The sequence below is a fragment of the Mirounga leonina genome, unplaced genomic scaffold (genome assembly GCF_011800145.1).
Source record: "Mirounga leonina isolate KUSES-001 unplaced genomic scaffold, KU_Mleo_1.0 Mir_153, whole genome shotgun sequence".
In the NCBI taxonomy this organism is placed as follows: domain Eukaryota; kingdom Metazoa; phylum Chordata; class Mammalia; order Carnivora; family Phocidae; genus Mirounga; species Mirounga leonina.
The window spans coordinates 36,840,629-36,851,564 of NW_023270387.1; the positions used below are offsets into that span (position 1 = coordinate 36,840,629).

The following is a 10,936-nucleotide window of genomic DNA, read 5'->3' on the forward strand; positions in this document are numbered from 1 at the left end:
AAGGGGCTCGGTCAGATTCTCAGCAACATCCAATGTTGCCCCAAATTACTGTAGGGGCAGATACCCTGGGTGTGACCTCAGAAACAACCAGCAACCGTGGCATCTAGGCCAAGGCAGAGACCACAGAACTTTAGTGTTCAGGGGTGGGCTGAGATTCCCTGAAAGCTAATACAACATTCTATGGGCAGCTGTTGGGAGCCACTCGCTGGGAGTCCTGGTTGTCCTAGCAGGAGAAAGTCTCCAGCATCTTTGGTAACGTGTCTTTTCTAGGAGACAAAGCACCTGTACTCTCACAGGCCCAGCCTGGAATTGTTGCTAATCTGGAAGCTTCTGTGCTTCCTGGGGTTGAGGGTCAGATACAGCCATATTGGGCAAAATCTTTAAAAGTCAACAGCTCGAAGGCTGAAGTTCTTCCGTCAGGGCTGAACACAACCCAGGACTCAAAAAGGGCAGCAGTCTCTGGCTTCAACCCCAGAGGATCAAAGTCAGGGATGCAAGAGATGCTGGCAGCGGGAGCTGGGGTCGGCTTCACAGAGGCATAAGTGTGGTCCATCATTACAACCTCAGAGAGGGTCAGAGGGGCGCCGCAGTCCCCATCAGCATGCCTGGGGAATCTTCTCTGAGTTCCATTTGGAGGAGCCAGAGGAACACTGTCAGAGAAGCTGACTGTAATACCGTCCCGGGATAGCAGGCACGGGCCAGGGTGCATCGGATTATCAGGATCCAATGGGGGCCCTAAGGTTTGAAGATCAGGGGCACAACAGCACCCAGAAGCCTCAAAATAAACCTGGAATCCAGGGCTCGGTGGTGCGGGCTTGTCCATCCAGCCTCCATCCACAGGAAGGGGCTGAGCCTTGCAGTGCTGAGCTGCGTGCCCTGTTCCCACCGACAGGCGCCTCTTGGCCCGGGCCTGGATGCTAGGCCCCTGAGCACCCTGTTCCCGAGGACGACGACCAGGACCACACCTGCCAGTGGGGGGCTGGAGATCTGGGGCAGAGGGGTTGGGCGGCGGTGGCCGGATGGGGCCAGACCCCCGGGAGGTGCGGGCGGGGACAGCCCCGGACTGGGCATCAGAGGAAGAGCTCTGCGCGGGCAAGGGGCGCGCGGAGGCCGGGCGCAGAGGGGTGCGGCGGCGGGTGCCCGGGCCAGCGGCCACAGGCCGCAGGGCGCGCGGGGCGCGGCGCGGAGGGAGGTGCCTCAGGCCCAGCGCGGCTCTCCCGGGGGCGCGCACCTCCCTCCAGGCGCGCAGCTCCCGGCTGCCCGGCGCCGCGGGCTCCGTGTGGTCCACGGCAGCCCGGTCCTGCCCGCGCTTCCACAGCTCATAGCGCTCGGGCTGCAGGATGCGCACGAAGGCGTCCATGGAAAAGGTGACCCGGGCCTCCCCGCAGCTGCACTGGGAGGCCACCTTGCCATAATCGATCCAGCGCGGGGTGGCGAAGTTGATGGCTTCTGCGCAGTTGAAGCCATGGTTGAAGCCGGAGTGGTAGCCATAGGGAAACGTCACCATGAACTCGCCAGCCTCCTGCGTGATCCGACTGAAGGGGATCCCGTTGTCCTTGAGGACGGTGGGCGAGATGAGAGCCACCTTGTGCCGCAGGAAGGCCTCGCAGGCGCGGGCGCTGCCCGGGAAGAGCTCCGTGGCCAGGCGTTCCAGGCGCTGGCCGTGCTCTGGGGGCACCGCGTACCAGGTTTTGGGCTCCCCGAAGTGCAGGTAGTTGATGCTGTAAAGGTCCATGTCCTCCGTGTGCCAGGCGAAGGTGGTCTTCCACATGCCAAAGTACAGGTAGGGGGTGTTGACGCCCTCGATGACCACGCCGCACTCCTGCTCCAGCAGGTCCTGAATGGTTCCCAGGTGTCCAAGGTTCCACTCCTTCGTGTTTTCGTCAAACAAGGAGCCGCTGATGTCAGCGCCATAGATCGGAGAATCGTAGAGACGGGTTTTCCAGTATTTTCGCTCCAAGTCCTCAAAATCCGAGTGTGGTGGAGTCCGATACTTTCTGCCGTTCGCCAAATGGCAATACTCCCCCACTGTCATGGCTTTCTTCTTTTTATGGTACTGCGTAAACACACCTGCCTGCCCGGAGACCACCTGCTGGAGGGGAGTGGCTATTAAGATGTCACTGATATCATCGTAGGTCTGTCTGGCTTTCCATTCCTTGGGTGGAATCACCTTGGCGAGGCCTGCTCGGTGTGCGCCTTGGGATTCCACGTAAGCAATATATGTGTTGAAATCCTTAAATTCTTCCGTGGTTGGGTGGAAGGTCCTGACTGTATAACTTGGGTTCTGGGGACCATAGGGCTTAGACTTCATGGCTGCAATACAACAAGCAGCCAACTCTGGGTTTTTAGGCAGGTTTTAGATACCTGAGTCGGTAGGGGATTATCATCTTCTCTATTCTTTCTTTAAGAAAAATGCTGTGGTACATCTGTGAGGCAGGAATTCAGGCATGAACTTTTAAACAAACGGAAAGATATTTCTTCCAGGCTCGCCGGTTCACCAGGGGGACGCCACTCTGGTCGGCATTTTGTGCCCAAAGAAAATAGAGTATTCCCCAGTGGGGCAGGCACTCTGCATCAAGTTCTAACCCAGCCTGCAGTTCTGTGAGATTCCTCAGTTGGATTTGTGTCTCTGAGGCCTCTCCTGATTCACCGGGGGCTCCTCACTCCACGGGATAGCAGAAAGTCTCTTCGAGAAAGTTTAAAGGCTAAATCTAAAGAAAAGAATACAGAATCTTTGAAAATAAATAGATGACAAAAGAAACACTAATACAGCAAGTTAAAGAAAATTGGTATAACAATGTTAATTTCCAAATTGGAAAAGCAATGCAAAAATTGCACTGTTGGTAGGAATGTATATTGGTGTAGCCCCTATGGAAAACAGTATGGAGGTTCCTCAAAAAATTAAATAGAGCTAACATATGGATCCAGCAATTCCACTTCCCAGTATATACCCAAAGGAAATGAAAACAGAGTATCAAAGAGGTATCTGTACTCCCGTGTTTATTGCAACATTATTCACAATAGCCAAGATATGGAAGCAACCCTAGTGTTCATCCATAGATGAATGGATAAAGAAGTGGTATATATATAATGGAATATTATTCAGCCATAAAAGGGAATGAGATCTTGCCATTTGCAACAACATTAACGGACCTAAGGAGTATAATGGTAAGCAAAATAAGTCAGACAAAGACAAAGACCATATAATTTCACTCATATGTGGAATTTAAGAAACAAAACAAAAGACCAAACAAACAAAAAAGAAGCAAAGACAAAAACAGACTCTTAAATACAGAGAACAAACTGAGGGTTACCAGAGGGGAGGTGGGTAGGGATGGGTGGAATAGGTGAAGGGGATTAAGAGTACACGCATCTTGATGAGCACTGAGTAATGTATAGAATTGTTGAATCACTATATTGTATACCTGAAACCAATATAACACTGAATGTTAACTAAACTTCAATAAAAATAATAATTTTCAACTTCTCTATTAAAAAGAAATATGTGGTGTATATATATACAAGGGAATACCATTCATTCCTGAGAAAGATGGAGATTCTACCATTTGGGACAACACAGACCTTGAGAGCATTATGTTAAGTGAGATAAGCCAGATAGAGAAAGACAAATACTGCATAGTATCACTTATATATGGAATCTTTAAAAAAATTTTTTTTAAAGTTGAAACTTACAGAAACAGAGGGGGAAAAGTGGTTGGGAGGGGCTGGGGCTGAGGGCAATAGGCAGAGGTTGGTAAAAGGCTACAAAATTTCAGCTATAAGATGAATAAGTTCTGAGGATCTAATGTAAAACATAGTGACTATCCTTGATAAAACTGTGCTGTATAACGAAACTTTATGAGAGTAGAACTTAAATGTTCTCACCTAAATATAAAAAATAAAAAAGTAAATATGTGAGGTGATTGTTGTATTAATTATCTAGATGGGGGGAATCATTTTACAATGCGTACATCCAACAAATCGCCACAATGTTCACCTCCAATAGTTTACAATTCTTTAATGTCAGTGATACGTCAGTAAAGTTAAAATTAAAAAAAAGAATTTTAGGGCAAATCATAAGACAGAAAAAGAGAAACATTGAACTGAACTAAAAGAAAAATTAAGCTAGTTTGTAAATAAATGAGAGAAGCACTCAACTCAAGAAACTGAATGCATTAACCTCAAAGGTAAATTAAGGAAAGGAAAACAAAGATAAACTAAAACAATTGCAAAGGGAGCATAACACCTAACAGAAATGACCACCAAAACCTGATTCTTATAAAAGACCATTAGAAGTGAAAAGACAGGGGCGCCTGGGGGTGCAGTTGATTAAGCGTCAGACTCTTGTTTCAGCTCAGGTCATGATCTCAGGGTCATGAGATGGAGCCCTACCTCCAGCTCCCCACTCAGCATCTGGCTTCCCATTCAGCAGGGAGTCTGACTGAGATTCTCTCTCTCTCTCCCCTTCTGCCCCTCCCCACCCCACATTCTCACTCTCTCTCTCAAAAAATAAAGAAAATCTTAAAAAAAAAAAATGGAAAGACATAAGTATGAAAAGCGCAAATAGACCACATTATGATAAAATAGGCGATATAGCTGAAAATCTATCAGAGAATTTTTTTTTTTTTAAAGATTTTATTTATTTATTTGACAGAGACAGAGCGAGAGCAGGAACACAAGCAGGGGGAGTGGGAGAGGGAGAAGCAGGCTTCCCGCCGAGCAGGGAGCCCGATGTGGGACTCGATCCCAGGACCCTGGGATCATGACCTGAGCCGAAGGCAGGCGCTTAACGACTGAGCCACCCAGGCGCCCTATCAGAGAATTTTTTTAAAAATTATAATTGAATATTGTAAGTAACTTAGTGCTACTAATTTTGAAAACTAAAAAAGAAAATTTTCTCAAAGTACAACTATCCCAGAGTGGTCCAAGAAAAAAGTAGAGTGCTTATATATACTAATAAACCTAATAGAAATATAACAACTGTAAATATGACCCATAAAAACCTAAAATGTCATTTTATAAGTGGATTCTAACTCTTACTTCATACAAACTTTTCTAGGGTTTGATATTCAGTTTCTTTTCTTTTCTTTTTTTTTAAGATTTTTTTCACTTATTTATTTGACACAGAGAGAGAAAGCCCAAGCAGGGGAAGTGGCAGGCAGAGGGAGAGAGACGAGGAGACTGAGCAGGGAGCCCGACGTGAGGCTTGATACCAGGACCCCAGGATCATGACCCCAACCAAAGCCAGACACTTAACTGACTTAACTGAGCCACCCAGGGACCCCTCAGTTTGTTTTCAAGCATAACCTTGAAGCTAAACCCAGAAGGGCCAACACTGGATACGTACTCTATAGGGTCAATGATATCTAGGGGAAAAGTTGCAAAAACCTTAAATAATATTTTATCAAATTTTTACCACAACAGGGCATTAAAAGAATAACACATCATGATAAATTACTGCAAGGAGGCTTTAAAAACTAGCAGTGTTGGGGCATCTGGGTGGCTCAGTCGGTTAAGCAATGGACTCTTGATTTTGGCTCAGGTCATGGTCTCAGGGTCCTGGGATCGAGCCCTGCATCAGGCTCCACGCTCAGCTGCAGAGTCTGCTTATCCCTCTCCCCTCCCCCACTTGTGCTCTCTCTCTCTCTCTCTGTCTCTCAAATAAATACATAAGATCTTTTAAAAAGTTAAAAAAAAATTCTAGCAGTGTTACTGAATACCGTAACAAATGAAATGGAAAAGTCATCATCTTATGTCATGCAGAAAAATATCTGAAATAACTCAACGTCTATTTCATTATTTGAATAGATGTTTTCAAAAAAAGAGGAAAGAGGTCCCATAATAGAAAAAAGTGCTATGTAAACTACAAGCAGGCAAAAAATACAGAACATAAATGTACACATTAACTGTGCACTTAATGTATACACTCATTATCCTTAATGGGTAAACACTTGAGGCAATCTAATTAAAATCTAATCATGTCACACCAAAAGATAAATTATTAGAAATAATAGGGTTCAACAAACTTTCTAGACACAGATTAGCATCCAGAAATCTAGAGCATTCTGCACACCAGTTAACAATCAATTAGACAGTAGTCTCCCCTTGTCCTCGGGGGATACATTCCAAGACCTCCACGGGATGCCTGACATCAAGGATAGTATCGAACCCTGTATGTACCATTTTTTCCCTACACATATGTATCTATGCTAAAGTTTAATGTACAAATTAGGCACAGTGAGAGATTAACAGCAACAATCATAAAATGGAACAATTATAACAGTATATGGAAATAAAAGTTATATGAATGTTATCTCTTCCTCTCTTCCAAAGGATCTTATTGTTTGTACCCATCTTTCTTACGGATGTAAGCTGATAAAATGCCTACATGACGAGTGAAGTGAGGTGAGTGATGAGGCACTGGGAGGTAGCATTGGGCTACTACTGACTTTCTGAGCAAACGTTAGAAAGAGGACCCTCTGCTTCTGGAACTTGGTTGACCATAAGTCATTGAAGCAGAGGAAAGCAGCACTGTGGCTGGCGGACTACTGTAATGTGGGATAGCAAAAAGGCTTCAATCCCTTTTAGCAACAGAAATACAAGATCCCAATGAAGAAATCTAAAAATGATAGGCACGTAATAGTTGTACTTTGAATGCATAAATAAAGCATTTTACCAGGAAAAAGTCGCTCTCTGATATAAAATGTCATTGTTTCATCTGTTTTATGCTTTAAAGGAAAAAACAAAAGCAAAACCAAAACAAATGTTTGCTTTCTATGACTTTAAGATCTTGATTCCAAATGATCATACATTAGGACTAAGAAAATGGTCCCCCCTAATGTTTCAGCCTCTAAATGAAGCATGCTTTGCTCAAGCTCCAGCTATATTGTCCCACCCGAATTCTAATTCAATCAGCGCCGTCCCAATTCTGCTACCCCTATATCCAATCAAGGTCTTTAATTTAGTCCACGTATTTTCCAGTTTCCTGACTTCTTCTTTAAGATTTTATTTTATGTTTTTTAAAGATTTTATTTATTTATTTGACAGAGAGAGAAATAGCGAGAGCAGGAACACAAGCAGGGGGAGTGGGAGAGGGAGAAGCAGGCTTCCTGCGGAGCAGGGAGCCCTATGTGGGACTTGATCCCAGGACCCTGGGATCATGACCTGAGCCGAAGGCAGATGCTTAACGACTGAGCCACCCAGGCGCCCAGATTTTATTTATTTATTTGAGAGAGAGAGAGAGGGAGAAAGCACAGAGGGAGAGTGTGAGGGAGAAGCAGAATCCCCACTGAGCAGGGAGCCAGACATGGGGCTCGATCCCAGGACCCTGAAATCAGGGCCAGAGCCCAAGGCAGACACTTAACCACCTGAGCCACCCAGGCGCCCCTCCAGTTCCCTTTCACTCCTTTGCCGGTTCTAGAAAACCATCTTAATTCTGTTGGATACCAGCCTGTTAAATGCAGTGCTATTTCCTGAAAATCTGTGATTTTTACCAAGGAGATATTAAGAAAAGAAATTAACTCCACAAGTCTGAAAACAAGTTTAAAAATAAGAAAACTTTTAACTCAAGGAAATGATAATCCCAATGCACGTTTCTCGATTGTAAATATATATATATACACACACACATATATATATAAAACTACAGTTACTTTCTTAAACTTGTAACAGAAAAATAACTCTTTTGCTCACAAGCACAAATAACAGAAAGTGACCTACCTTCCACCAACGAAATGCTGATTCCAGGTGAAGTTACTCCAGGACCCCGAGAGACCGTGTCCTCTCGCTAGCTAGCCTCCAAGTGTAGCCTCAAGTCCTGATGACTCTGGTTCTGTACCTGGGCAGTAGCCTCTTTTGATTTAATCAGTGCCCATCCAATGTAATCATGGGTCTAGGGTCTTGGGTAGTTATCCGACTTCCTCGAAGCTCTTTTGTTCTTTAAAACCAATCTTTAAACCAAGCAAACTAAGAGGTTGAAAATAAAGGAGTGGGAGAGTCACACCAGGCAAATATTAGACAAAAGATAGTAATTAACATCAAAAGCATTTATAGCATAAAAGAAAGACATTTTATAGTTATCAAAGAGAAAAACTCACTAGAAAACTATCACAGCGATACACTTTATGTACCTAACCACATAGCAGCACGAGACATAGAATGCAAAGTTGGAGAATTATATGGAAGATGCTTTTCAATACATGTAAAACATTTATAAAAATTTACTGATATAAGACCACAAAATAAATAGCAATGAAAATTCCATAGAATCAACACGTTGAGCACAATCTTGACCACAATGAAATAAAATTGCAAGTCAACAATAAAAATCTGCACACAACTATATTTATTTGAAAATTGATATCCGTCTAATATCTACAATAATATCCATACAAAAATCTATTGATTTTTATGTTCAACTCAATCAGTTAGTAAAATACAAAACAGTATTATGCAAAAGAAAAAGAAAAAATCAAAATAATGATAGCATGATAAATAAGCAGGACAGAGAAATGAACATATACAAAAATAGAGGCCATTGGGGCGCCTGGGTGGCTCAGTCATTAAGCATCTGCTTTCAGCTCAGGTCATGATTCCAGGGTCTGGGATCGAGCCCTGCATTGGGTTCCCTGCTCAGCAGGGAGTCTGCTTCTCCTCTCCCTCTGCCTGCCGCTCCCCCTGCTTGTGCTCTGTCTCTCTCTCTGTGTCAAATAAATAAATAAATCTTTATTAAAAAATAGACGTGATTAATAAAACAGAAAACGGATACTTTTAAAGAAAAATAAAATAAAGAACTGGTGAAACCAATGAAGGAGAAGAATTTTCTAGGACTGGGGCAGGAAATAGACCACAGGAGGCTGGAGCTTCTTGCAATGCTTGAAATTAAGGACATACTGAAGGAACAAACACATTGATGGGGGCACCGCCAAGGAGCACAGGAACCACAAGAAAGAGTTCCTAGTGGCCAGAACTCAAACAATTTGGGCAAGAAAATAATTAAAGTACTATTGAATTTTAGCTCAGATTATAAGATGAGTACCTATGAGTTCACACTGATATAATGATTAAGTAACAAACTGAGAAGAGACAAACAACTCTGTCCTGCAGAAGATTCCAGATAAATTACATATACTCCACCCCAAAGGAGGAGAGCATGACACCCTGCTACCTGAGTGTGCGCTGGGAATCCTGAGTGCCTTCAGGGGTGCAGGGTGGCGAGTGAGGGTGGGGGGAGTACTTTGACAATGGAGTGCCCTGACAAACACTATTTCAGCCAAGTCAACATCGAGAGTCACCAGTTATGTTGATAGTATTCGCCCTTGATAAGATGTGCTACAAATGGCCTTGGACCTCTGTAATCTTCCTCCAAAGAACACATAAACCAAGGGTAATCATAAGAAACAAATTCCGACAGAGGTCATTCTACCATAGAGTTGACCAGTACTCCCCCAAATCGTCAATTTTCTATATAAACATTTTTTTAAAAGATTTTATTTATTTATTCATTAGAGACAGAGAGAGAGAGAGGCAGAGGGAGAAGCAGGCTCCCAAGGAGCAGGGAGCCCGATGCGGGACTCGATCCCAGGACCGTGGGACCATGACCTGAGCTGAAGGCAGACGCTTAACCATCTGAGCCACCCAGGCGTCCTCTATATAAACATTTTTGTGAGAAACAAGGAAAGTCTGAGAATCTGTTACAGACGAGAGAAAACTAAGGAGACATTTAAAAACTAAATGTAATGTGGTAGCTTGGATGGCATCTTGGAACAGAAAAAGAACATTGGGTAAAACCTGAGGAAATCCGAATAAACTATGGCCTTTAGTAAATAATAACATTGATATTCATTCATTCATTGTAACAAATGCACCATGGGAATTAAGATGTTAGTTAGGGGAAAAGAGGTCATGATCTCAGGGTCCTGGGATGGAGCCCCACATTGGGCTCCTTGCTCAGTGGGGAGTCTGCTTCTCCCTCTCCCTCTACCCCTGCCCCCTGCTCATGCTCTCTCTCTCACTCTCAAATAAATAAAAATCTTAAAATAAATAAATACCTCTGAAACAAATAATACATTATATGTTTAAAAAAAAGAAAAGAAGAAGAGAGCAGGAAGGGAAAAATGAAGGGGGGAAATCGCAGGGGGAGATGAACCATGAGAGACTATGGACTCTGAGAAACAAACTGAGGGTTCTAGAGGGGAGGGGAGTGGGGGATGGGTTAGCCTGGTGATGGGTATTAAAGAGGGCACGTACTGAATGGAGCACTGGGTGTTATGCACAAACAATGAATCATGGAACACTACATCAAAAACTAATGATGTAATGTATGGTGACTAACATAACGTAATGAAATCAAAAAATAAATAAATAAATAAATAAATAAAACTGTTCTAAAAAAAGTATTACTAAATATAAAAAATAAATAATAAACAAAAGAAGCTATCCATAAATGATATTAGAATGAAAAATATTAGAAATATAATCTAGATTTTTTAAAGTCTACAAAACAATATAAATCAAATGATTTTATGAACCACTGCATGACTTAATTTTTTTTTTTTAAAGATTTTTTTTATTTTTATTTATTTGAGACAGAGAGAATGAGATAGAGAGAGCACGAGAGGGAGGAGGGTCAGAGGGAGAAGCAGACTCCCTGCTGAGCAGGGAGCCCGATGCGGGACTCGATCCCGGGACTCCAGGATCATGACCTGAGCCGAAGGCAGTCGTTTAACCAACTGAGCCACCCAGGCGCCCATGACTTAATTTTTTTAGAGCAGAAAGCAATTTTTTTAATATTTTAAAATTATGAAATACAGAGTGCTTACAGAAATTTATAAAGCATATATGTACTGTTTAATGAACAATTATAAACAAAAATGGAACTACCACCCAGGTCAAGAGAAGAGAACATCACCAGGCAGCCAGGAACTTGCCTTGCATT

The 10,936-nt window shown here is 43.2% G+C and overlaps 1 protein-coding gene across 1 annotated transcript; it reads right to left on the minus strand.

Annotated features, from left to right (window-relative positions):
* Window positions 1–352: 352 nt before the first annotated feature.
* Window positions 353–2,311, minus strand: LOC118013525 (lysine-specific demethylase 4D-like). Its single transcript, XM_035009453.1, has one exon. It carries the CDS (start codon window positions 2,309–2,311, stop codon window positions 353–355), a length of 1,959 nt encoding a protein of 652 aa, XP_034865344.1.
* Window positions 2,312–10,936: the final 8,625 nt, after the last annotated feature.